We start from the raw sequence: 27,977 nt of genomic DNA on the forward strand, positions 1-27,977 counted from the left end.
ACTCCCATCTGCACCAGTGCATGAATCGGGCGTGTTTTGTGATGAGGGAGGGGGAGAAAGCTTGCCTCTGGCTGGCAACAGCTCTGCAATGGGGGCGGGTGAAGATGGGAGGGAGAAATCCCGTGCGCGGAGGTGCGCACCTTCCTTTGGCCCTCTTCCTCCCTCAACCTCTGGCTACCATGCAGGCAGACTCAGGGTTTATGCATCTTGGCCCAGAAAAGAGCTAGTCACAGGCAACCAACGTGGTGCAGTGGAACATTATTGCACAATAGATAAATTTAGGCTGAGGCTGTCCCTTCAGCCCCTTTGTGATGGCAAAGGGAAGTGTCTTTCTTCTGTTCACTGTCCATCTAATGAAGGGCATGCCGACATATGGCGTGGACTTACTGCGGGCTGGGCACAGTTCTGAAGCCCTTCACCCGCGTCGTGTATCATCCTGTGAGGGGGCTATGGTCATTAGCCCCTGGTTAGAGACAATGTTCCTCTGTGAGTTAGCAACTTGCACCCGTGAGCGGCAAGGTGGGGACTGGGACCCAGGCTACCTGGCTCCGGAGTGCGTACTCCACCACCAGGTGAAGTGGCCTTGTAGGTGGTGGGCTTCCCATCCCTGGGGGTGACAGGGATCACTGAGGGAGCCAGACAGAGGTCTCTGGCATCTATTCAGTGTGTCGCCTGTGTCTGGCTTGGAACTGAGCACTCTGCCCACCTCATCTGCTGGCATGCTCATGACACCCAGCTGCAACAGTCACCTCACTTTACAGACAAACTAGAATTAGAGAGACTGGGTAACTGGCTTAGGGCTCCGGGCCCGTTGAGGCTGGAGCTGGGAATCCAGCAGGCCTGCCTAACCCCACCCCCTAACCTCTTCCGAGACCGGGGCTGCTTTCCAAGGGATTCCGCTTCAGGGGGACTGGATGAGATGAGCTGGATTTCAGGGTCCTAGCTCATCTGAGCTCCCTACGCACGAATTGTCTGACACATAAAGCGGCAAACTCTTGAATGGAGCTGTTATGACTGGTTTCTAGGTCACAGTAGCCGTCATTATATTTCGGATGTTACAGTTAAGGAAATATTTCACTTCGGAGCCTTTTTTTCTCAGTGAGGGTTTCCTTCACTAGTTTTAACCCTTGACCCCAACAATCCCTGTCCCCGTTTCCTATTTCATTTTCCTCTACAGCTCTTCCGGCTTATCTAACATACCAATCTCTGGTTGGTTTATTTTTTATTTTCTCTGTTAAAATGTAAGGTCAAAGAAGGCAGGAGTTTTGTCTGTTCAGGCTCCGTCCCCAGCGCAGCACAGGGGTGGTGCATACAGTAGGTGCTCAATAAATGTTCCACGAATAAGTGCATGAACCGGCTTAAGACAACCGTGTTGTGGCTACAAAGAGATCAGGATGTGGTCTGCGGAGTCTCTGGCCTCAGTGCGGCATTCAGCGGACACTTCCCTGTGTCTGCGACTGTTTTTTTTTTTCTGCCAAACGCAGATACTGAAAACTCTGGTCTCCAATAGTTCTGGAATTCTAGGAATCCTTTAGAGAAGAGGCCAGAATGAACGCTCCAGCCAAGGGCCATCAGACCAGTGAGGGACAGGGAATCCACTTCTCCCGGGTTGGTGAGAAGAGCCGGAGGGCAGGGAGCAGGGGGCAGGTGGTGACGGGGTTTGGGGGCCGCGGGGACGGCGGGCGGCGGCTAGAAGCGCGGGCGGGGAGGCCCCGGAGCGGGCTGGAGCGCCGGCCTCTACACCGCCCGCGCCGCCGGGAGCCCTGCCTTAACCTGACCAACTTCCGTCTGACAACTGGAGGGAGGGGTCAGGGCCGGGGACTGGAGGGGGTCGTGCAGGTGCCCCTGAGTGCCGCTCCGCCAAGCCGGGGGCTGTCGGCAGCCGGCGCCGAGGCGTGGCGGGGCGACAGCGGAGGGACCGGGGGCGGCGAGTCGGGGGCAGAGCCTGCGGCGGGGCTCGGGGACGTCACCAGGGGATCGGCGTGGGCGGAGCCGCACTCGGAGCGGGGAGGAGGCCTGGGCGCGGAGGTGTTCCCGGGGGCGGGGGGCGGCGACCCGCGCCTATAGGCTCTCCCGGGACGGGGGGGACCGGGCCTTGGCCGGTTAGGCTCTGAACGGTGCGGACGCTCGGTGTCGTCGCTCCGTCCTCCCGCCGCGTCCTGCCGCCCGCACCTGTCTCGTGCACCTGCCGCCCGGCTCACCGCAGCCCGGCCTCAGCATGACGGACCAGGGGGCCTTCGACACGGATATCGTCACCCTGACCCGCTTCGTCATGGAGGAGGGCAGGAAGGCCCGCGGCACGGGCGAGATGACCCAGCTGCTCAACTCGCTCTGCACGGCGGTCAAAGCCATTTCCACGGCCGTGCGCAAGGCGGGCATTGCGCACCTGTGAGTCAGGCCTCCAGGCCATCGGGCCACGCTCTGTCTGTCTGTCCTGTTGGGGATCTGCCTGGGAGTCTGATGTGTGGTCCCCTGGCCCAGCTGCTGTCAGCCTGCCTGCCTCTCTGGCAGATGGGAGTCTGTCTGTCTCTCTGTCTCTTTCCCTGGTAGCCCCTCTCTCACAAGGCTTGTCCAACTGCGCCCAATCCCTGGTTCCCCCTCCCTTGAGCTTGGGAGTGCCCCCACCGGGGGTGGGGGGGAACCTGGCTCACAGTTCACACCTGCCTCCATCCAGCAGCCCTCTCCCTTGGGCTGAGCAGCCTGCCTTTGCACCAGCTGTCAGCCTCCTCCTGATGAAACAGGCTGGCCAGGCTGAGCCCCTGGCCAACCCACCATACCCAACTTAGCCTCACACAGGAAAGTACCTGCGCCGGTACTTCCTTTCCCTTTCACTCCTTTTCCCTCCTTTCTCCCTCTGGAATTGGGGTCCCAAGTCAGGTTTCTGATTTAGTATCTTCTTGACCCTAAACAAGTCCCGTTAGGAGCAAAGGAAGCCCAGGGCAGGCTGGGAGGAAGCCTGCATGCCCAGAGCTCTCAGGAGCAGCAATGCTTGTGTGCAAAGGGCTGCGGTAGGTCTGGGGTGGGGCCTGAGATTCTGCATTTCTACAAAGTTCTGTGGTAGGTGGAACAGTTGCTGAGGTTTGAAGCTCACATTGTGTGTAGCAGAGGAATCACGGGACATGGGGATTCAACGGGCACCTTCTTATGAGACTTTTTGTAAGTAACACAAATTTCCCTTTGGTTTATTCTGGTGTGCACACGTATTTTATATTTAGACTGATCCTCACTTTAGCTGAAGCGTCCCTGGGTTTTCAGACTGCCCACACTGCTTCCTAACGTTTCCTGCACTTCGGAACACTATAAAGATGTGCACGATGCTCATAGCTGATCTGAAAGAGTATAACCCGCACAACCTGAATTCCTTTTCTGGGAAGCTGTTTGGCTTCAGCCCCGTGCTGTGGGTTGGTGGAGCTAACTCTTAAGAAAGGAGTGTTGGGGGAAAAAAAAAAGGAGTGTTGATGACATTTATTTTCAGATGTCAAACGGAGACAGGGCTTGCTGGGATAGGGACGAGTACATTAGGAAGGTGGTGGCTCCTTTACTATTTCTTCTAGAACCCCCCTTAATAATACATTTCTATGGAGCCTTTGCCCTAGGAAATACACTCAGTTAAAATCTTAGTTCATATTTAATTTACGAGTATAGGTGTTCTCATCACCTTCCTTGCCTTTGAGGACCAGTGAGCTTTGTTAAAAAGAGCACTTGGCATTCCTTGTATTATTTAAAAAATGTGTCAGTACCTTTCACCACCCCTCAAAAGACTCAGAAACACAACATCTGCTCTGAGGTATATCTTTCCCACCTTTTAAGTAACCTTAGATATTGGGATCTTGCATAGAGGGACCTGGACAAAGGGTGCTAATTTTGGCTAAATAAAATATGTATATTTTTAGGCTAGATAGTTGTATACCAGGTTTTTAAAAGATACTGCTGTTGTTGTTACCATAAGCTACCTAAAAAGTTGCACTCCTCGGCAAAAGTTCAAACCACTCAAAGAAACACAAAGGAAAAAGTAAAACCCACCTCATATCTGTTCCCAGGGGTACCGACTGTTAATAATTTACTGGTCATTTTCCCAGCTACTCCTTTATACTCATACGAGTTTATGAATTGATATGTATTTACATAGACCTCTATGTAAATAGCAAACAAATGGCAGCATACTTTATATAATTCTTCTGCACTTTGCTTTCATCATTCAATAATATAAAATAAACATCCTTCAATGGAGGATATAAATATAAATCCACCTCCCCCTTTGTAACTGTTGTGTAGTGTTGTGTAGTGTTCCATGAGCTATTTAACTCTTCCTCTAGGTTTGGCCATTTTGCAGAACTTCGTTTCAAATAGTGTTGTACCTGTGGAGCAGGGGTTGATGCCTGCTTGTGTGGGTGGTTGACAGGGCATGAGCCAGAATCTGGACACTTCTTTACTCCTGTGGGAAAATAAGAATTTGGCTATCTCAGTATGACGTGTAGTCAGTTGGGCAGACAGCAATAAGACAATATATCAAGCCAGTCCTCCAAATCACATTCATTATTGGCTTTGCTATCCTGGATGAAAAGGCCCGTGTGCCTGCAAGTGACTTGCTATGGCCGAAGGCTTGACCTCGAAGGGCATGTACCCAGACGAACAAGATGATTGCAGATTTGCAAGAACCTCACAGGAACCGGCTTATGGAGCTCAGCCATGATGTCTCGCCAGGGAGGGACACATTAGGAGTTTAAGCGTAGAGCCTGGAGCCTCCCCCCCCTCTGTCAACAAACAGTTGCTGTTGTAGCTGGTGTCCTTGTGGTTAATAAGACATCCATAGAGTCATAGAGTTTTAAGAGTAGAGCCTGGAGCCGCCTCTCTCTCTTTCTCTCCGTCAACCAACAGTTGCTGTTGCAGCCGGTGTCCTTGTGGTTAATAAGACATTCATAGAATCATAGAGTTTCAAGCTGAAAGACTCAGAAGTCACCCAGTCCAGCCCTTCTTTGTACAGCTGAGGGCCCTGAGGGCAGGGGAGATGAGGTGAGTGGGCCTGTTGTCCAGGCTGCGATTTTTATGCCACATGTGTTGGACTTTATTTTTCAGAAGTCAGTTAAAACTCGTCCAACTCTAAATCTCACCAATTAATTTTATTTTTGATGTGAATTAAGAATTGTATCTCAAGAAGCCATTGCCTTCTGGAAAACCTGTTCTTGAAGCCTTATTTCTGTGCTTCTGGCTCCCCTCTACCCAGTCCCCAGAGAGAAGGGATGCCGATCCATACAAGAAGCAACCAGCGTTTTGTTCTCCCAGGAGAACAGTCACCAGCCTATAAGTGGATCTGATGAATTCATGGTTCAAATTGAAGTGTTTGCTCACGTCTTTGTTTTCACTCCTTTGGCAGAAAGTGGTTCTCCAGTGGCTTAGGCTTTTGCTTTAGGCATGTGGAGTTGACTTTCTTTTGTACGTGTTTCTAAATCACTGCTTGAAGAATTCACTGGCTCTGTTTAGTTCAACAAAATGTGTTGAACACCCACAATGTACAAAATTCTAGATGAGATTGAGAGATGAGAACAACAGAGCCTATGCTGTTAGACAAGTATGGAATTAGTTATAAAACACAATAGAGATCCTGAAAGGTGCTTTCATAGAGGTACCAGAAATACAATGTGGATGGACACGAAGGATTGTGGGGCGTCGAGATGAGCATGGCAATGGGCAACGGTCCTAAGGCCTGGTGGCTGGAGAGCATTCAGTTTTGCAAAGAAAAGTAAGGGGTGGGAAAATATTTCTGGAAAATGTGCTCATTCAGTTTGACTCAAGCATGGAGCACATGTGGAGGGGTGTTTGTGGATGTGAAATTACAAGTGCATTGGGGAGCATCTGACAGCAGGGGTGAATACTTGATATTTTGGGGGGAGTATGCAAAGGGGAGAGTACAAGTTTTTGAGTAGGTCAGTGGTATGATTAGCGACTAATCTGGGGAGGCTATGGCTGGAAGTACAGAATTGGAAGAAAGAAAGCTGAAACATGGGGAGAACCCACTAAGGCTGGGGGGTGAAGAAAGCATTGGAGGGGAGAGCCTGGGGGAAGTCTTGAGTGTGGACTGAGTGAGAAGGGCAGCCAAGTTCTCAAAGAACAGGTTCTAGCAATTGAGAGCAGGTCCACACCGTTAAAACACGAAGCAAAACAAATACCAAATATAGAATTCCAAAGCAGAAGCTGGTTTTAGAGGCTGGGGATGGATGACAAGATGATCCCGACATTTTGGAAACGTTGAACTTGAGGTGTTGGAGCGCTATCCAGTTGGAGGTGTCGTCCAGCCTGCAGTTGGATGGGCTTTGTGAAATTAGAGCAGGAAGCCCTTCCTCAAGATTTGGCCCCTGGCTTTTGGCACCTTTGCCCTGAGGCAGAGAGGAAGAAGAGAAGAAAATCAGGACCGAATTTCATAGAACAGGAACACGCACATTTTGGGGAGCAATGGAGCTGGGCTCAGAGTCCTGGCTCTGCCGTTCAGCTTCTGTGAGGATGTTGGCAATTGATGTAATAACTCTGAGCCTTGGTTTCCCCAGTGGTAAGACGGAGACCACTGTTTTTTCCAACCTCAGAGAGTTGTGTGAGGATGAGCTGAGTTCATTAAACAGGTGCCAATATTGTCATAATTTTCCTAGGCTGAAGATTATGATTATATATATTTTTAAAAATTGAGATATCTTTCTATTTTGGGCTGGCATGAACACAAGCCAAGGTTGGGGTTTGTGACCTTTGAAAGCTGCTCTGGTTGGCATCTCTTCTTCAAGGAATTTCTGCTCTGACCCTTTTGGATTTTCTGTCTGGGTGAACGTTTGGTCATTTACCTTGGAATCAGTCAATAACAGGTCATGTTACCTTCAACTTTCGTGATAAGAATTAAATAATAATCTGCTTTCCTTTCTCTTCAGTTGGGTGTTCTGAAAATGAGCTCGTTCACTTCGTTCTTTTGTGTGGTGTCCAGCCTGCGGCCTGCTTCCCGCTGCCCCGTTGACACCGGGAGGAAATGCTACGGAAGCTTTCTTCCTGGGAGTAGCCCTGCCTCCAGCCCTGTGTCTTCAGAAATGTCGCTAAAGGCGGCTTTCTCCTGATCATCATAAATGACAAACTTTACGGCTCATCCATTCTAGAAATCATGTGCAAATTTGAAACACAATGCTACTATTTAATCCAAATTTCTAGGGCTTTTAAAAGGCTGACCAAGTTTAACCTGTCCTTTTATATGAATTAAAAAATTATTCATTTAGGAGTTCCCTATTATATGAATTAAAGCGACATAGCTTTTTTTCAAATTTTTGGTGAGGTTTACGGTAAAAGGAAAGAAGAGATATTGTAGGTAGCAGCTCTTCAAACTGATTTTTGCTCCCAACCTCCAGAAAGAGAACTCTTGTGTCTCTAGGGGTTTAAAAAGGAACAATCAAAAGGGCTCAGACTCTCACAGGACGCTCCCACCCTTGAACTGCTTGGACTGCCAGGCCAACTAATTTGAATAAAAATGAAGTGAAATGTCTAGGCATTTCAAATGAAATACTCTGCCCAGTAGGACTCTGGTCAAATGCAAACCTCAAGCGCTTTCCTTTGTTGCCAGTTACCTGTGACACTGTTCTGCACTGGGTGACTTCCAGAAGTTGCCTGCCAAACTGGTCTAGAGGTCCTGGTTTCCCCCTCCCCCTGCATCAGCCAAAGTTTACTTAGCGGATGTCTGTGGGGCTCCGTTGAGAACAACATGGCTGCCATTTGGTCGCTGGGAACCAGGTGCATCAGTGGATTAACCCTCATCCTTCATCCTTACAAAATCTGGAAAGAGAATCTATCAGGGAGTTGAGACACTTTGATATATAATCAGTAAGAGGGAAAGGCAGACTTTGGACCCAGGTGTCTCTCGTGTGGTGTTCTCGCTAGGACCCACCTTGCTTCTCAGCATGGTTGTATTATTGCCAAGAAAAATTGGGATGGGAATGGGACAGATAACACTTCTTGCTCACTTGCCTATATATGCCAGACTCTGTTCTAAGCCTGCCTCCCCCATATACTATGAAGTAGATATACTTATTCCCATTTTACAGACGAACCAAAGGTCAGAGATGCTAAGGGACTTTCCCAGGCTTGCTTAGCAGGTGACAGAGCTAGGATTTGAACTCCAGTGAGCTAGAGTCCCAGCCCATGGAGTAAAGCCAGTAATATTCCCTTTCCCTCTGGTGTAACTTGAATTTAGGAAAAGCTTCCTTGGTAGATCAAGTCACCTGCTCAGTCAAAATGAATGTCTCTGTCCCTGCATGATCAGTGCCCAACAGCTACGGAGTCCTTCTCTGGGTGGGGTGGAGGAAGGAGTTTAGCTTAGAGGTTTACAACTTGCTTGAGTCCACCCATTTTCTTCACCCTTCGGCTCATTTCTCTTTCTCAACTGATTGTAAGGAGTAGTTGGCTTCTGGAAGGCTTTTTTGACAGTTGGGTGATGGTTTCCCCACATCCCTGCAGCCTCAGTTGCTTTCTGATTTGGGCCCCAGGGAACAGTACACTGGGAACCAATCTAAAAAAGAGTCTGGTGGTGTGTGAGAGGGTGGTTGGTGCCATGCCCTCCTGTTCACAACGGCTGGTACAAAAGTTGCTTCTAAACCAGGCCAGGCTTCCAGCCTCTGCTGGGCAATCCTGGAGTCTGCCTAGAATTCCAGTTTAGGGAACACAGTTGATTGGTTTTGCAAGCCCTAGTTCAAGTGGCCAGGCAAAGGCATGGGCACCTCCCTAGAAGCCAAGGCCCGTATCTGCTACCAGTTCTGTAGGCCGGCAGGTGACACTGCTCTCTCCGTGTGGCCATCAGAATACACAGAGAAGCCTCTTTGTCATTTATCCTTTGGGGCCTTTGAGTAATGATGACTGATGAGAATGCAGAAATTTCTTGTTTCAAGCGGGTTTCTGAAAACTTGGGGAGAAAATAAACTCCATGCGCTCTTCAGCTAATTAGTTCCTGGAGGGTATTTCTGAAGGCTTTTCTCCTCTGTCAGCATTGCAGGAGTCTTGCCTGCTTCTGGCTTTTCACTGAACTGTAGAAACCTGTTCCCTCAGGGACACGTTGCAGCTCTTCTGCAGGCCCCTCCTGTGGTGTGTTGGAGAAGCCTGACTGAGCATTCGCCTAGCCTGGCTCCTCATCCCTGAGCAAGTAACGCAGGGCGGTGTGACAAACATGAGTCACGGCTAACTTGATGTGACAAGACAAAATGCAAGGAATACCCAGTGATGGGATATAAACTTGGTTGTAATTACTATGGACATGGTGATCTGGGAACCCATTCTCCTGAACCCTGATTCTACTTTAGGATCCCTTTCCTTTGCCTTTAAGACCGTCTTACCACATCTCACCAGGGGATTCCCTCCCACCAGATGTCCTGGGAAAGTTATAAAGTACCTGAATTTTGAGTTTGAGGGGCCCAGAATATTCTATCTCCATAGTGTTTTTTTAAATTAAAAATTTATTTTATTTATTTTTTTTTATTTTTATGCTTCACAAGCACCTGGGGGATCGCTGGAAAAGGGTCCTGGTTAGAACAGAGGAGGGACCTTCCCTGGGGTCAAGAGGAGGGGAGGAAAGGTAACTACCCGACCTTGAGGGAGCTGGAAAGGGAGAAGTGGCCGGTGATCTGCAATAGTTTGGCAGGGAAGATGGCTATTCCGGTGCCAGGTGTAGCGAGTGTCCCCAGAGTGTTCATCCCGCAGTGTGTTACATGGTGCACTCGACTGCCATTACAGACCGGTGGTGCCACCCTCTGTGACCCAGAGCAGGAGCTCAGAACCCTGGAGCAGCAGTGAGGAACCTGGCTGGTGGTCTCGACCATTCCAAAGCACTTACTTGTTTACTAGAATATAAATATAAATATAAATATAAATATAAATATAAATATAAATAAATATAAGTAAATATAAATATAAATATATAAATATAAATAAATATAAATATAAATAAATATAAATATATAAATATAAATATAAATATATAAATATAAATAAATATAAATATAAATAAATAAAAATAAAAATAAAAATAAAAATAAATATAAATATAAATAAATATAAATATAAAGCACTTAACTTGTTACTAGAATATAAGCTCCGTGAGGGCAAGGGCCTCATCCGTGCTGCTCCGCACTGTAGCCCTAGCCCTGAGAACAGCTCCTCCAGGACGATAAATACTGGGACCTGAAGGAAAACTCCCACAGGCCTCTAGGAGGCCTTTGAGGAAAAAGGACCGTGGCCGGACTTCACCTGTCTTGCTGGATGAGATACCTGAGCAGGTGGGACATGGGCCCAAGTGTGAAATAGGCCTTTCCCACGCCTGTCTCTGGGACCCTGTCCCTCTGCCTCAGCTACCCCGGCTTCTGTGGAGCTGTCTCCATAGGCCTACCCCTTTGGGGACTGTGCCGATGGCTTCCCCCGGCACTCCCAACGTGTGGAATGACTTTGAAAGTCGGTTGCTCCTATGTTCCCTCAGACTCAGGTTTTTGCTTTCCTCAGTGAATGCCATTCATTCGTGCAGCAAGTATTTATTGAGGGCCTACTGTGTGCTGGAAGCTGGGGCACAATGGAGGAAAACATACCCTCTGTCTTCCCCATCTGAGTGAAAGATAAACCGACCATGCTAACATGATGTGGGGTGAAGCCTGGGAGTCTCCGAGACTCCCCCCCCCCGCCCCCCACAGCAGGTGCAGATCCCTAATGAGGGCTCCCTTGAGAGAGCAAACCAAGGTAATGCACGTTTTTTCTCACCTATTAGATGCCAAGGGCTGTGCTAAGCCCTTTGCATGTCTCACCTCATGGAATCCTCTAGCACCGCCCAAAGTATCCTTGCCTTCAGGGGGCACGCGCACCCAAGGAGACAGGACAAGTGACTTGCAGAGGTGAGGTCTGAGCCAGGTTCCTGTCAGGAAGCTCAGGCTCCTTTCCATCAGCCTGTTCACCTTCCTGAATTATCAGTGCCTTTCAGTGAGGACATCTCAGGCGAGGAAGGAGTGACAGTTAGGGCCCATGGGGCCAGCTAGGGAGATGTATTTGGGTTGGTGGCCCTGCCAAGCCCCTCTCGTTCCACCCAGAATTTGGCTGCCTTCTTTCTCTACCGGCATCGGCCTCAACTGCAAGTGTGGCAGACTCTTGGTCTTCTACTCATGAACGAGGAGCGACATGGCGGGAGGGGGAGCAGCGGGCCCCGGGCTGGGAGGACGAGATGCTCTTTCCAGGGGGGCAAGGGAATGACACGGAAGCGACCCTGGAGGTGGGCTTGCTGTGAAGCCAGAGTTACCTCCTGGAGCCAATCAGGCCAGGCCAGGCGTCTGGGTTGGGACGGTCCCTGGTGTCGGCTGCGTTTTGTTCAGCCAGAGACAAGCGAGTTCTGTCTGTCGAGAGAAGATGCATCTGCAGGAGTTGAAGCAAGGGCCGCTGTGACCACTGGCTCCCAGGCGAGTGCTCCTGACCTTGTCAGCCAAGGCCCGCGTCCGGGCCCCTCAGCGGTTGGGCGGCGTCTTCCATCTCCTGCTGTCTCTGCTCTCGGCTGTGCCTCCTTTCTCGCAAACGGTTCCCCTCCTTTCAGTATTCCTGTGCGAGCCCCGCTAGGACAGCCTGCCTCTTCCTCCGTTCCCACAAACTAGGCTGCATTTTGCACGAGCCACTCCAATTCTGGGAATTCTGCAGCTACTGACTTCCAGGTACCTTGAAAGTAGAGTAGAGACTCCGGACTTTTCACGCCGGCAGCCGGAGGACTCCTGCCCGCGAGGGATTCGGAGCGAGCTTCTCACCTCTGCTCTGCTTCTCGGGTTTGGACAAGCCCGTCGGTGTCTGCGAATGAGCTTCCTTCTCTATCAAATGAGGTGGTGGGGCCAGTCCATATTGTCTCTTAGGAACTTTTCAGCTCTGAAATCATAGCATCCCTTGGCTTAGCTCACATCTCAGGCTCCCTCCTAACCCAGAAGTTGTCCTTTCTTGCTGTACCTCTCCGCTGATTGATTATGTGCTAACCTGTGCATTCAAGGGTAAAAACTGGTTTTGGGGGGAGGTGAAGAAAAATCAATCTTTTTAATATATGAGGTACAGATACACACTATATTTGTGGTGGTAAAGTTTCATGGAGGAGTGTGATTAGGGAAAAAAAGCTAAAAAGTCTTCTTAGAGGCCATTAAAGAAAGGTTGAGAAACACGGATTTACCCACAAAGGTGTGCTGGGTACGTGACACACTGGAAAGGTGACTCCTTGTTAGGAGTCAATCTGGGAGGGGATGACCATTCTTCTTGTTTTGTTTCTCCCAAACCACGTGTCGTCTTTTCTGTCTTCTAAATCCTACTAAACACCTGCTTTCAGTGGGTTTATGGGTGCATGGCACATCCTGGTGGTCATGGCTTATATTTTTGTGACTTTTCTTCCTTCTAGCTATGGAATCGCTGGCTCTACCAACGTGACCGGTGATCAAGTGAAGAAGCTGGATGTCCTCTCCAATGACCTGGTTATTAACATGTTAAAGTCATCCTTTGCCACCTGCGTTCTTGTGTCAGAAGAAGATAAGCACGCCATTATAGTAGAGCCCGAGAAAAGGGTGGGTCTGCATTTCTACTGTGGGGGGTGGTGTTCAGTGTAACCATCATCCTGGCTTTATAAATGGCCCCACTTGCTCAGCCAGGCTGGAGTCCTAGAATCATCCCGTATTCCTCCCCATCAGTTACCATTTCACAGATTCTACCTTACTACCATACCTTCCATCTATCCTCCACTGCCCATGCTACCACCATCGTTCGTGCCATTATTACCCGCCCCCCCACGTACTCACGCATTAGAGAGACTCATATGTCCTCATACTCATCCCCACCCCTACATTTTTGTTTTCATGTTCAAGGTTCTTCAAAGTCTGGCTTCTGTTAACTACCTCTTTGTTCTTCATCTCTACCCACCAAATCGCCAACCTTCCCATTCACCTTTCTTGCCAATCTAAACTGCTCTCAGTTCCTATCATTGATTTATGCATTATAACCCATGGGGATCCCATTAATTTGATTGCTCTTTGAAGGCAGAGATGGATTATATTCTTTTCTGTATCCCAGCATCTAGCACAGTACCTTGCTCAACAAGAAATTGTTGTTGAAAAAGTGAATGAAAGCGTATAGCCAGCTTTTGAAGAAGAACAACAATCATAGGATTAAAAAAAAAAAAGTTTGAGATGTGATGTGAAGTTCGATGCGCTTACCATCTTTCCCTGTTTGAGATGAATTGGGGACCGGAATGAGTAGCATTAGAAAAAAGCAATTGGAAGATGAATTTAAAGAGGTTGCCTGACACCCAGTTTTGACCTTTATAAGAAGGGTGGGGAGCCACATCTGATTAGCTTGTTTTATATTATTCCTAAAATACCACTTAATGATTCAAAGTTCATGTTTTTCTCTGCTGGGCTTCTCAAGGTAGTTGGCAGTTTTAGGCATGTGGATTGAATTTTGTGTTTAATATCCTCTATCAGTTACCCCAAACTTCCCTGACTATAATGTGCCTTGATAATAGGCATGCTTCTGTTTTCCAGATGACAGATTCCTCTGCGTGGGCCAGGGTGATTTGTTAAGAGCAATAGGTCAGGGAATCAGAGAAACCTCTTAATTTGATGCAGATCATTTAAAAACCACATCTTAAAGTGGCCAATCTGGAGATGGAAAATCCCCAGTGGTATTCAGGTTAACTCTCTCTTAAAAAAAAAATCTCTGGGACACCAGGGTGGCTCAGTCAGTTAAGCATCGGACTCCTGATTTCTGCTCAGGTCATGATCTCAGGGTTGTGAGATGGAGCCCCGCATTTGGCTGCGCTGAGTGTGGAGCCTGCTTAAGATCCTCTCCTTCTCCTTTTGCCCCTCCTGCCCGATCCCACGCATGCACTCTTTCTAAAAAAAAAAAACAAAAAAATCTCTGATTTGTAGCACATACCAATTGCAACTGTGTAAATATGCCCCATAGTTTATTTCAAGCTACCAGCATGACATCACTGAAAGCAGAGTTTGGGAAGAGATGTGCACAATTAGGTCTTGGGCACATATAGCGACCAGCCCCAGCACACCACTGAAAATCTGGTTCACAGAATGAAATTTTGGTAGTCCCACTACGACAGAGGATTATGCCGTTTGGGAATCACAGTAGGGTTGTTGTTGGGAACTCTGTGCACTGCAACCACATGTCATCTATAGGACGTGCATGAGAAGTTTTTTCAAATAGATCTTAATGTTATCTTTGCTTCAGCTAACGAATTGTTACTTTTTTTTTTCTTTCGGTTGTGAATAAAGAGAAATTAGTGACTAGCCTCATTTCTTTTTTTCCTTTGGCTGCCAGGAAACTCAAATCAAAATTATGATTCATCTATATCAGCAGTGTAGGAAACTATGACTTATTTTTCTGTATCATCATCTTCATCTAGACCTGCTATTCTAAGTTATGTTTTCTCTGCCTAGTGATCCTTTGGGACAGATGTTTTGTTGTTTTTGTTCTGTATGCCACCTCATACCTTCTATGACAGACAAATCAGATTCACATTTCTTGAACTTTCTCCTAGATTCCCTTGTTTTATCCCCTTTGTGTATGCTCTTTGTTTTGTTATAATTTTAAAAGTAAAGTTGTATTTCTTTTTTTTTTTTTTTTTTTGCTCAGGGTAAGTATGTGGTCTGTTTTGATCCCCTGGATGGATCTTCCAATATTGACTGCCTTGCGTCCATTGGAACAATTTTTGGCATCTACAAAAAGGTAAAATGTAATATATCGAGCCCCTGGTTTGAGATAAAAAGTTAAGGTTGACATCCAATACTATTTCACTTTTGGTGGAGCGGGCAGAATGTAGGTCATGAAACTCTCTGAGGTTTGAAATAGGTTTATATCTCAGGTTCTGACTTTTCCAGCCTTAACTGCTTGCTGATGATCCATTAAGTGGTTTAAAAGAAAATATAGTAAAACACGGGGGGGAGAGAAAGATATTTCACTTTTGTAACTATATCTTTCTTATGATGGAAAATGAGAGTAAAAATAAGAGAAAATATAGATTAGTTACGGTGATCATACTGTGTGAACTGAGAATTATGAGTATAACAAGAGATTATTTATGTCAAAACTGTCCTTTAAATTGTCTGAATCGGGGTCTGCAAACCAAGACTCCTGGGGCTAAATCCAGCTCGTTGTCTGATTTGTATGGCATGGGAGCAGAAAATACCCCCTTTTCATTTTTAAATGGCTGAAAAAGAGTCTAAAGACTAATATTTTATGACCCGTGTCATTCATATAAAATTTAATTTTCACTGTCCATAAATAAAGTTTTAATGGCATATGGTCAACTCATTTGTTCACATATTGCCCTTGGCTGATTTTAAGCCGCACCGGCAGGGTAAAGCAGTTGTGATAGAGACGGTGATGGTAAAGCCTCGAATGTTTACTGTCTGTCCCTTTGTGGAAAGTTTGCTGCGCACTGGTGCAGCATGGGACCCGGACTCCTGCCCTGGGTCTTTCTCACCTGTGTGAGCCTCTCCTTCTTTTCCTTTGCGTGTGTGCGTGTGTGCATGTGTGGGTGTGCACACGCGCGTGTGGGTGTTGGAACAACTCAAGTACACAGACAAGTGAAAAACAGAATGAATACCCATGGGCCCATCGTAAACATTATGAAATCTAAAATACGTCATCTTGGCTTCAGCCCTTCTTGTGTTATTTTAGAAATAAAACCTCACAGACGTGGTTGAGCCTGAGCCCGTTTCTTCATCTCAGTGGATGAGGCAGCTTAAGTTCAGCTGGTCTCTGAGCTTCCTCCCAGCTCTCTTGTTCCAGCAGACAGAGGCCACAGCTTGAGATGCAAGACCACAATTCGTACCTTATTTCTCAGAGTGACTTGTCTAGTATTATACGTAATCTCCTTCCAAACACATGGCCACCACCGGATGGTTTTCTTTCATCACTGGAATGGATTTTGCTCTTTTGTCTTGGCCTAGAGGCAGATCCACATGGAGATCAGTTTGAGTAATAGAAGGTTTTAATGCTCGTAACAAAAAGGCAAAGGCAACAGCTCAGCTATTTTCCAGGTCAAACCGTGAAACATACCATTCCTGTTATAAACATGGAGGGAGGTAATTTTCCCTACAAAGTATCAAATCTATAGTAGTGCCAGAGAGGTTCCTAGCAAAATTCTTCCTGTAAGGGAAGCCTCCTGCTTAATGACTTAACCAAAACTACAGGGGTGCTGATGTTTGCCTCCCCCAGTCTCCACCTCAGTCCCCTCAGGAAAGACTTTTAAGGAAAGAAAAATCCCTAGAAAACTGAGAGCCAGAAAACTAGCTATCACCTAAAAAAAAATCAAACTAGCTTGCAATAGCAGCTTGAGTCATGAATGCTAAAACTCAAGTCTCCATGCTCTTCTTAAGAAACCTGAAGTGGCTCTCTGAAAAGACTGGGGAAAAAAAAATGAGTGTGACACCCACCTTTATGCCATTGCAGTTTTTTTATTATTTTATTTTATTTTAGATTTTATTTATTCATTTGAGACACAGAGATACAGAGAGAGCGAGCATGAGCAGGTGGGGGAGACAGAGGGAGAGGGAGAAGCAGGCTCCCTGCTGAGCCAGGAGCCCGACGTGGGGCTCGATTCCAGGACCCTGGAATCATGACCTGAGCTGAAGGCAGACACTTAACTATCTGAGCCACCCAGGCGCCCCGCCATTGCAGTTTTTAAACATCTTATTGATTGTTTGAAACCATTTGAAGGCTTATGGGGCGTAAACATTGATGTGACTGATGCTTCAAATGACACATTTCTTGCTTTCTGCATTGATGGTTCTGGGCTCGAAGTCATCTCCTTAGGCCACAGCATTGGTAACTGAATCTGGCAACAGTGATCAGGCCTTGCCCACATGATGCCTGGAAACAGGTTCCAGAGGTATCTCAAAGGGCACATGGTCCAGTCCCAGAGAGTTCCTGCCGAGGAGACACTCAGAAGGGGTAGAATTCTCCTGAGGTTGAGTGACTATCATCGTTAGAACGTTTGCCCACATATTGAATCAACATATTTCCCTATTGCTCATTTGGCCTTTTAGAGCATCCGAAAATAAGGTTTTTTGTTTGTTTGTTTTGTTTTTGTTTTAGCGTGTTTGGAAATGGCTTTCCTGCCCTGTCCTCCCTTCTTTTTAAAAAATATTTTTTTTAAGCTAAACATCTTTCGTATGAGAAGATTTTAGACCTCTCTCTAGTGTGGTCACCCTATACTGGACATAATCTAATTTGCAACATCCTTTAAAAAAATATCCAGTCCCCACAACTAAACACAGAGTTTCAAAAGTGCTCTAGCAGTTTCAGAATCCAGTTCAAGTCCTCTAACTGAGCACAGCGAGACTTAAAGACTTATTAATTAATAACCATATGGAATGTAGCTTCCGGACATTGACACTTGCAGTTCTATGGAATCTCGGGCAAGGTAGCTGTGAGCCTCTTGTTTCCTTATCTGTAAAGGGGAGGTACTGAAAATTAGGAATAATGCCCTGAAAATAGTACCTGGCACATAAAAAGTGCTTGATAAGTATTAGCTATTAATATTACTTGTTTTGTGTATTAATATTCAGTGGACAGTATCAGAACTCTAACTTAAGGAAGGAATGAAAAAAAGGAGGGAGGGAGGAAGGAAAAGAAGGAAGGGAGAAGAAAATTACTGGTTTTCATAACTAGAAAGCCCAATGGATAGATTTGCTTCAGGTGCTGCTGCATTGAGGGCCTCAGACCTTGCCATCAGGAGACACTTCCTCTCTCTCTCTCTCTCTCTCTCTACTACGTTCCTCCACTCTGGTGGGCGAACGGTGGCCAGCAAGTCCAGGCTCACACCCAGCCCTCTCAATAAGTCAAGCGAAAGACGCAAGCCTCTCTTCCAACAATTCCAACAGGAATGTCATCTCATTGGATCTGATTGGCTTGGCTTAGGTCACGTGGCCTGCCGTAGCCAATCACTATGGCCTGAGGCATGCGATGATTTAGTTGGCCCGGTCGGGTCATGTGCCCCTCCCGAGAGCTGAGGGCAAGGGAGGCGGTATCTTAAGGAGATGAACGTGCAGTTACCAGCGGAAGGGTGGTGGATGCGGCCAGGCAAAACCAGCCCATCTTCACGGCCGATTATAAACTCCTTGAGGGCAGGACATCGTCTTAACGTATGTTTTGCAGGCTAGTAGCCTAGCGTGATAGTAGGTGAATAATATTGGCTGAGTTATGGGGGACTCTCAGAATGCTCTGTGAGCCCCTGTGACAAGACAAGGGGGATACCCACATCGACCAGTTTTTCTCCTCTACCACCCCAAGTCTCCAGAATCCATGGTGTCCTCCCACAAACCAATACCTCCAAGAGGTTGTGGCCCGGGATAGGCAGAGAAAGGTAGGGTCTAGGAGCTTTCTCATTTTGCCAAGGGCTTTATGTGACTTGGTGGGTCCATGAGCACCTGCGTGAGAATGTGATGGATCCCTGGACCAAAGGCCTTCCCTGCTGGGGTTTGAAGGAAGGAATTCACGCATTAGAAAGATCAGGATAGGAAAGGATTTCTCCTCATGCATGATTCCATGGCATTATTTTTTCTTTGAGTGTGTGGATCATAGACGGTGTTACCATTTCTTATTCTGTGGCAGTCAGAGAGTAAGATTATTAGGTGACAACATTTCAGGAAAGGCTGTTTGCTCTTGCACCTTTGGCACGGGCAGGTGTGGATGGTTCTGGGTGAGGTGGATCTCTGAGGGATTTTTCTTAGGGGAGAAGTGATGATTCCCAACCTTTAGGGGCTCCCAGCCAACTCTTTTGTCTACGTATTGCCGGTCTGACTTCTCACGGCCCTAGCAGGGTTAAGTAGTTGTGACAGAGGGTAGTTGGAGGCCCGGATCCTCCCCTGTGTCACTGGCTTTGAAGGAAGCTGGTTCTTTTTTTATTTGGAGTTTGGGTAAACAACTCAAATTTTTGATAGTATTTTTAGTGTTGTGTTTAGATGCAATGCACTTATTCTGTGAACACAAAGCAAACTAAATCAAATAACTTGACCTAACCCAACCAACTGACCAACCAACGAGCCACCTATGTGAAAACCGTTTATTAAACACAAGGAGTGGGGATGAGGGGGAAAAGGAGAGAAATGTCCTTATGACTCTGCCTTTTACATAAACTTCGGTGTCAGAGTCACGTATGGTGCACAATAAAATGCAGATTCTCAGGAACACCCCCCCCTTAGAAAGTCTGGCTTAGTAAGCCTAGGCTGCACCCCCAGGATATGCATTTTTAATAAGTGTCCCAGGTGATTATGATGCACGTGGTCTCTGGACCACACTTTCAAAAATTACCAGGAATGTTTTTGCTGGGATGACCTCCATTTCCAGCATTGTGATATGGATGCTCATACTTGTTTTTAGCTACAGGAATCTCTGGTTGGGGAAGGAATAAATGAAATTGGCAGAAATTGCCCATTTTCATTTCTGTTTAAATTCAAGTAGAGAGGATTCAAGCTGAAAGATTTGTTTGGGGTTGTTTTGAGGACCAAAGAAGCCAATCAAGTGTTAATAAAGAAGATCATTATCTTCTTATCATTATCAACCTTTGACTAGGAGATATGCCCTTAAGGTGTCCCCTTCCTTAGTATCAAACTGTGGTCACATGACCCACTGGACTGTGTTTTTAATGAAACAAAATAGGAAAGATTAGAGTGCATGTTCTAAGTGTAAGCGTTGCTTTGTTTGTGTAGTTGTGTGTGTGTGTGTGTTGGTACTGGTTTGTGGCGTAAATGTATTTTTTACTGTGGGTGTGGTCAAAAAAATGGAAAGCAACTGCCCTACTCTGTACTGATACTGGAGAGATATTCCAAGTCCCTGCATTTCTGAGAATTGCTTGGATGCGAGAGTGTCCACTGAGGCACGTGCCGCAACTGGCAAGAACTCATAAAATTGATTTCCTCGCCAGACTAGCAGTCCTGCAGCCCAGTCTTAATATGTTTAAACAAAGATGGAGTAGGCAGGTGGAAGACATTGATGCCTGTAATACGATTAAATTAGTGGGAGCTGGCAAGAAGGCATGCTCTTTTTTGAAAGTGATAATGGAGAAATGAGGGAATATCAAATTAGTAAAATTGGGGGAGGACCCTGATTGGAAAGAAGGATCCAGATGCAGGAAATCTGTGGTGTGGGGGCGGGGAGGCTGCCGTGGTAATATAATCAGGATATTACTGATGTGTGGAGGAAGGCCCCGCTGGGAAGATAGCCAGTTGCATTAGGAGAGCGCACCTTGATAACGCATCTTGCTAATGACTGAACTGGAAAAAAGAAACACAACAGAAAACAAAACAAAAAAACATGTTGTTTTCTTTTCTCTCTTGTCCTAGAGTTCAACTGATGAGCCTTCTGAGAAGGATGCTTTGCAGCCAGGCAGGAACCTGGTAGCTGCTGGCTATGCCCTGTACGGCAGTGCCACCATGTTGGTCCTGGCCATGGTGAATGGCGTCAACTGCTTCATGCTGGACCCGGTGAGAGACCCTGTGGGAGGTTGGGTGCTTGGCTGGTGACTGTTTGCAAAGATCTATTATTTGTGTGGGGGGTGAGAGGGGGTATGTAGAGGTGGGAAATGAGGCCCACAGAGAGCCAGAGATGAGGGAGTGGGCGAAGGGGTGGGGGAGATGGAGGAACCATGTGTACATCACAAGAAGATTACTGAGGTGAGAAATAATATAATAATATGGAATAATAATATTCCAGAGCATAAGGGGGGGGTCTTTGTTCCAAGATTAATTCTGTAGAACAGACATTATTCAACTGACTCATGCCCACTGAGTCCAGGCAGGCCATATAAATGAGTGAGGTGTGCTGGGGAAGGAAGGCCAAGGGCAATGGTGGGGGCAGGGGTAAGCTGGAGAGGTCTAGCAGTTGTTACTATTTGGGAATAGGGGAGCAGTCTTGCCAAGGCTTCCAGTGTCTCAAGAAACGGTGGATTAAAAAAAATGTAATATTTCTAGATTTGTAAAACATATGTGCTAGCCAACTAAAACACATTTATGGACCAGATGGGGCCTGTAGATGGTCTCTTTGCCACCCACTATGTCCATGACTAGCTTGTTTTGCAGAGGTGAACGGGTGTCCCAGCTGATGTAGTGGATTCCCTTGTTTCTTCAGACATAGCTACCAAATCCATTTGACATTGTGCATACGCAGATGAATGCTCTGTGAATGCTTGCAGTTTTGATAAGGCTTTGATAAACTCAAGGAAGAGAATATAAAGAATAAAATGAAGATAAGTCCTCATTCCACCTTAGAGAGAAAAGCTACTTAGTGGAGAGGAGCCCAAGGTGCCATGAAAAATAGTCATTAACAGCTTGAATTTGTGAATGCTTTCTTCCACATGTCTATTACTTGGAGTTATTTATTCAGGTAGATGACAGTTTCAGTGGAGGCTATGAATTGTGGAAAGAAGTCTCTTTCGCTCTTTGGCCCAACTCAACCTACCGTTGAATATGGAATTCAGTAGGTGGGCACGTTCATCATACACTCGATCCAGTGCCCCAAAGGGAAAAGAATTGGGTTTATAAATACCTTTTAGTTTTAGACATGTCCTCCTATGACGGTAATGAAACTTTATTAATTCGGTGCTTTTTGTGGACACACGGAACACAGGGGACACACGGCTGGCTGGAATCGGGTGGGAGACAGGTATAGCTCCTGGTGAGGCCCTGGGCTTTGTGTGTGTGGCAGGTCGTGGCAATGAGAACATAGGCCTTGGCCCCCTGTACTCTTGCACAACTAGACTTTGGCTCCTTGGAAGTACCAGCACTTAATGAATAAACAAAAATAGGAGAACAACACTAGATTAAGCCTCCAAATGGGGTGACCTCAGGGGAACATAGTGGCAGAACCGGAGCAAAGTTCACCCAAGCCCAGTGCACAGTTTCTGGAATCACTGAAGTCTGCAGATGTATGGCTTTGCCAGAGATTTACTGCTTCCCCAGACATTCTTCTAGTGACTTCTCTGTTACCTTTGAGCTGATGGATGTGTAGAAAAAAACGGAATCTTTTCTTGTCTCCAGGTCATAGACTGGTGTCTCTGGGAGTCAGTTTCTGTGTATGTGTGTGTGGCTTTTGCCACCCCGAGTCCTAATGGCCCCTCAGTGTTTGGAACAACAGCGCAGGTCCGCTGTCATAGTCCCCTGCTGGGGCCACTGCTCCTCCCTCCCACGTCCCCCCCCCCCCCGCACCTGCAGGGCGAACCTCAGGACCCCCTCAGCACTTTCTATTCATTTTGGCTGGCAGTTTCTGCTCAAAAGACGGAGACAGCTATATGTGCGTTTCCAGCAGGCTTGAACCCTCAGAAGGCTTTCAGGCTCTTGTGTGCGCGTGCAGGAGACTTTCCTCCTTCACATCTTGGATGCTCTGGCCAGGTGCCAGGGCAGGGTGTCGGCGAAGCATGGCTGCAGGAGCTCTGCAGCACCCACTGTGCTATGGCTTGCTTTCAGGTCTTCTTTTGTAAAGATACCTAGCTAGTGAGTTACTTTCTGATTTTAAAAGAACGTTTCTACAGAATTGTGGCCAGAATTTTTGGAAATACAAAAAAACAAAAAACAAAAAACAAACAAAACCATAAAAGAAAAAAAGAATCACTCAGGTTAAACCTTGCAGTGACCACTGTTAATTCTAGTCTTTCTCCTTCCCCTCCTCCATCCTCCTTCCTGCTCTCCTAGGTCCATCCCTCCCTTCCTTCCTTCCTTCCTTTCTAGGTCACACTCCCTACCTGCAGGAAGGAATCTCTGCAATGGGGGTGAATGGCTGGGGCACCTCCTTTCTTCTTAGCTCTTGCCTCCAGGGAGCAGCCGCCTCCCGACCAGGGCAGAGCTTCAGTCAGCCTCTTCTCAGGACACGTGGGAGCTCCAAACAGTCCTCATTCCCGAGCAACAGGAGCTAGGTGACATTTTCCAGATAGCAGTCTCCTCTAAAGCACCTCAGGCCCAGAGGCATCAACTCAGCACCGGAACTTGGTGGCAGGACCGAGTTCTGAGAAATGTTTTGCAGATCAGTGAGCAAAAGCACCCAGAGTTACAGAGGCTGGGAGTCCAGACTCAGGATTCTCTTCTTTTCTGCGGCAGCACAGAGAAGAGACACGTCATCACGGCAGAAATGGAAAGCCGAGAGTGCTCCTGAGCACACTGGTGTGACTCAGTGCCCACCTCTCCTCATACCCCACCTCCTGGCTGCACCAGCAGAATTTTTTTTTTTTTTTTTTTTTTTGCAAAATTGTATATTGCTTTGGACGTACATTTCCCCTGCCCCCCCGGGGGGACAGCTGTTTATTTTTTGTTATCTTATTTTATTATTATTTTCTCTTCCTGATAAATGTACTCTTTAATCCTCATCCCCCGCTTTCCCACCCCCCTGCGCCCCTTCCTGTCTGGTAACCAGCAGTTCGTTCTCTATAAAGAGTCTGTTTCTTGGTTTGTCTCTCTCTTTTTTTTTCCTTGCTCATTTGTTTCTTAAATCCCACATGAGTGGATACACAGTTCTTATTCTCCCTCAGGTTTTGCTGCTGTGTTAGGCATTTCTGCCCTCCCTACTTTTGTCTGTTTTCCTTCTTGTTTTACTGAAACCATTTGAAAGTCCAGTGAAGAGTTTCGATCCACTGACAACATCTGCAGCAGCCTCTTCTCTCCTCCTGTTTGCTTTTCACCCACTGACTCTTCCCCGGCCCTGTTCACAATTCCTGGAGTGGCAGGTCGGGGACAGGGTGTCCCAGGGCTGGGAGAGGCACCTTGTGCCCCCAGCCTCAGGACCCCCGGTGCAGCACAGCCCGGCCCGGGAGGAAGCAGCTCATCACCTGTCCGTCTCCTTCTCCTTTTCCAGGCCATTGGAGAGTTCATTTTGGTGGATAAAGATGTGAAAATCAAAAAGAAAGGAAAAATCTATAGCCTCAACGAGGGCTATGCCAGGGAGTTCGACCCTGCTGTCACTGAGTATGTCCAGAGGAAGAAGTTCCCCCCGGTAAGTGAGGGCTCTGTGGGAGGTCCCTGAGTTACGCACAGATCTGTTGGTTCATGATTTACCCTGGAGGCTAAAGGTGGCAGGGATGGCAGGGGCTTGGACTCCCGTGTGCACCGACCCCATGGCGAGGTTCCCACCTCGTATTGGGGACTGGAACTGCTGCCCTCGGATGTCAAAGTCCGAGGGTCAATTTCAGCCTCTGCCACTTTCTGCTGGGAGGAGAAAATCAGGACAATAAAGTCGGCCAGATGAGTGAGTCCATGGCAGTAAAACATTTCGCTTTTGTGGTCCCCGATCTCGGATGGTACAGAACACAGTTCTCGTACCCAGGTGCCTGCCCTGGGGTGGCCAGTGGATTTTTGTTCGCCATCTCAAGATTACGAGTGTCCATCTTGGTACCTTTCTGAAGAGGTATCAAGTCACTGAATACAAAGAGAAGAAATGGCTGTTTACAGAGCTAGTTTTATGTAGGAATATCCAATTTTGTCATCCTCTTCAATGCCTTTGAAAGCTGCTATGTGATTAGGAGGAAGCCCAGACCTTCTTAGGATGACGTTCAGGGCCTCCAGGCCGCGCCCAGGCTCTCTTTCCAGCTTATCTCTCCTTCCACCTTACCCTGCATTGCCTTCCCACCCACTGTTCCCTGCACACACAAGTGCACTGACTTCCTCCCCAGGCCCCAGGTAGATGGCATCTGCCTCTGGGTTGCTGTGCTTTGCTCGGGCAGGTGCCACCCCCCTTGCCTGGCTCCTTGGCTTGGCAAAGTCCTTCTCAGCCTGCAAGGTCCTGCTGAAAGGTACGATTTTGTGATGTCTGTTCCAACCCTGTAGTCAGAATCAACGACACCCTCCTGGGGGCTTCTGCAGGTAATTTGACCCTATTATGAGAGGTGTAAGAGGCAGTCTGTTTCTGTTCCTGGGGCTCAGGATTTTCATCACGTTTCCTAGCGCAGCTCCAAACATGCACCTTGTAGGTGCTCATTACATAAATGATCATTGAACCAGATGGGCAGAAAGGACACAGAACTCTCTTTTCCATGACCTTAACTATTGTTGGTCTTAACCTTGCAGGATAACACAGCCCCTTATGGTGCCAGGTACGTGGGCTCCATGGTGGCTGATGTGCACCGCACCCTGGTCTATGGCGGGATCTTTCTGTACCCTGCGAACAAGAAGAGCCCCAATGGAAAGGTAATCAAATCCCCTGAAAAGTTGTTGAGGGGCGCCTGGGTGGCTCAGTCTTTAAGCGTCTGCCTTCGGCTCAGGTCATGGTCCCAGGGTCCTGGCATTGAGCCCCGCGTCGGGCTCCCTGCTCCACGGGAAGCCTGCTTCTCCCTCTCCCACTCCCCCTGCTTGTGTTCCCTCTCTCACTGTCTCTCTCTCTCTGTCAAATAAATAAAATCTTTAAAAAACAAAACGAAACAAAACAAAAAAACGTGGTTGAGAAGCAGTGGATTCCATTTGCAGCCCAGGGGATTTGATTTAGGAAGAAAGAGATTACAGTAGTTGTTATATTGCTGTTATGCTCTGTAGTACGATGCTGAGGATATCTGTGGGATATTCTTTTCTAGATTGGAGGCTGTCTTAGTTAAAGCCGGGTGATAGTGGCTCGAAATGGTCTCGTGAGAGCCTTTCCATTGCTAAAGATAAGTAACAGTGTTACGGTCAGGATGGGCGCTTCCAGTGGGTGGCCTGGGCAAAATGAATGCCATTCACAATGTGAAATGAAACAGTTCAGCTTCATTACCAAGGCAGAAAATCAAATATGTATCCAAATAGAGGTTTCCTTTGATTGCTTTCAAAAGGCATAAAGTAGAAATAACTAATGAGCTGACTCTGGCTGCTTGGAAAATGATACCTTCCTAGGGAAGGAAAGAATCTCTGGGGAAACCTAGAGCTTTCAGGTGAGCTGTCACCACCGAATGCACTGGTCTGATGCCCACAGTGTCCCGAGCCCGTGGGGTTTGGGGGTGGGGGTGCTGTGATTTCTTACGCCGGCTAAGGGACTGCCCACTTCTCTTCTACACCGTGACAATGTCTTTCCTTCCCAAATATTGTCCCTTTGCTTTCCCCAATAGACAGATTCTTTTTTTTTTTCAAATGTGAGAGAAGGAATGGCAACAAGAATCCCCTTAAGATAGTTAAAAATGTGTATGTTCCAGATATATTCAGATGTCTGTTTATAGCCAGTGGTGTCCTGTTCATTGAAGGCATTCTTAATTTACTTAAAACACCACTCTTGCCATCGCCACATCAGGCATCCCAACCTATGTGATTAGCCTACTCTGTAGCACTTTTCTTTAATGCCTCAAAAAATTGTTTCGTAACACGAATATTGAGGTTCCTCCTTGTTTATTTTCTGTTTTGCAAATCTGGCCATGACACCTGTATGCAAATACAGCCAGGAAACACCTGCAAGAAGCTGTCTGCTCAATAGGCAGACTGCATGAAAATGCAGACAACAAAAAAGTTAATATTTAAAAGTAAATGCCAAGATGTATAACACACTCAATCCCAACCCCCGCAGCCTTCGGAGAATTATAAAAGGAATGTGTACAGGGTTGCAAACAATATTATACTGTTTGGAGGAGCCGGTCTGCTTTCCAGATGTCTGCAGCCAGACACTACCATGGATGTTTAATGCTTTTAGAATAGGCAAAGCTCCATCCAAAACACACAGAGTCACTCATTAGGTCCAGTTTCCGTGCTATAAAGAGAAGGGAACCATCGGTTCTGCCAAAATGTCATTCAGTCCTGAGTCCAGGTGGTCTGTCTCACATTCGCATCAGGCACTCTATTGCTGACTGTGGCTTGATGAATGGCTTAATTTAACCAAATGGTTAAATTAACCGGTAGGTCTTAAGAGGCAGCCTTGGGGGTGAGGACTATTACAACCTTACAGAAGGAAAGGGAGAGTATCGGTTACCTTGGAAAGTCCCACCAGCTCTGTACTAGTTTGCTATAGAACGCATCCCTTTTCTTTGTAATATTTGCTGGTGTGAGCATGCTGCTTGTGGCTCTTTTTTCCAGTTGAGACTGTTATACGAATGTAACCCAATGGCCTACATCATGGAGAAGGCCGGAGGATTGGCTACCACTGGGAAGGAAGCTGTACTGGACGTTGTTCCCACTGACATCCACCAGAGGGCGCCAGTCATCTTGGGGTCGCCTGATGACGTGAAGGAGTTCTTGGAGATCTACAAGAAGCACGCTGCCAAATGAAGAACTGGCCTTGCCCACACCAAAAAGAATTGTCATTTATCTGGACCTTTTGTCTCCCACGGTGCTGCCCCTTTCTGGCTCCACACATTTCTAGACAGCAGAAATAAAAAGCATGACTATTTTCACCATCAGATGCTGCCGTATAGTACCTGGTGCTGACGTTCTATCTCAGTGATGCCACTGAGGGCATATTTTGAGTGGGTGGGGGAGAAATAAACATATCCCTTCTAAAAAAGAGTCTTCCTTGGTTTGTGTCAAATAATAGTAGTAGTAGTAATAATAGCAGTGAATGCATATCTCAGTAGATAACTCATTCAGTTTTCACAACCTCATGAATTAGGTAGTCTCTACAAATACCCCCTTTCACAGATGACAGACTGGAGAACGGAGAGGGGATGTCATTTTCCCAAGTTTCCAGCCAGTGAGCGGCTGCGCAGGGGTATGAACCCAGGTAGTCTGGCCAGGAAACAGTTAATGTATCGCTTCTCCTGCGTGTTGTCCGTTCAGGTCTGAGCACACAGAACTAACCTGGGCAGAGCTCTTTACACCTTCCTGGGTACTGGACGACCCATCTATGACCTGTTGGCCTCACATGTGGGTGTAACCCTCTGAGTCACGAATGAAGGCTTACTACTCAGTGATGACTTTTCTATAAAAACCGTAACACTCTATTGAACAACAAAGCCTAGTCATTCCTAAGGTCTAATTACCATAAGGAAAAAGATTCATCATAAACACAAGATTTAAGGAAATACA

The 27,977-nt window shown here is 47.0% G+C and overlaps 1 protein-coding gene across 1 annotated transcript; it reads left to right on the forward strand.

Annotated features, from left to right (window-relative positions):
- Nucleotides 1-1,838: 1,838 nt before the first annotated feature.
- On the forward strand, nucleotides 1,839-27,456 carry FBP1 (fructose-bisphosphatase 1). The gene is made up of 7 exons (XM_027616712.1): nucleotides 1,839-2,388; nucleotides 12,410-12,572; nucleotides 14,653-14,745; nucleotides 20,367-20,507; nucleotides 23,863-24,000; nucleotides 25,071-25,190; nucleotides 27,030-27,456. Exons 1-7 carry the CDS (start codon nucleotides 2,219-2,221, stop codon nucleotides 27,219-27,221), a joined length of 1,017 nt encoding a protein of 338 aa, XP_027472513.1. The 5' UTR covers nucleotides 1,839-2,218; the 3' UTR covers nucleotides 27,222-27,456.
- Nucleotides 27,457-27,977: the final 521 nt, after the last annotated feature.

Source organism: Zalophus californianus, chromosome 13 (genome assembly GCF_009762305.2).
Source record: "Zalophus californianus isolate mZalCal1 chromosome 13, mZalCal1.pri.v2, whole genome shotgun sequence".
NCBI lineage: Eukaryota > Metazoa > Chordata > Mammalia > Carnivora > Otariidae > Zalophus > Zalophus californianus.

What these genes read in the sequence shown, in the direction of transcription:
- FBP1 (XM_027616712.1), top strand. Translation starts at nt 2,219, where the DNA reads ATGACGGACCAGGGGGCCTTCGACACGGATATCGTCACCCTGACCCGC. An exon ending in AAGGCGGGCATTGCGCACCT is followed by an intron (nt 2,389 to 12,409) that starts GTGAGTCAGGCC and finishes TCTTCCTTCTAG; the next exon opens with CTATGGAATCGCTGGCTCTA. An exon ending in AGAGGAAGAAGTTCCCCCCG is followed by an intron (nt 24,001 to 25,070) that starts GTAAGTGAGGGC and finishes TTAACCTTGCAG; the next exon opens with GATAACACAGCCCCTTATGG.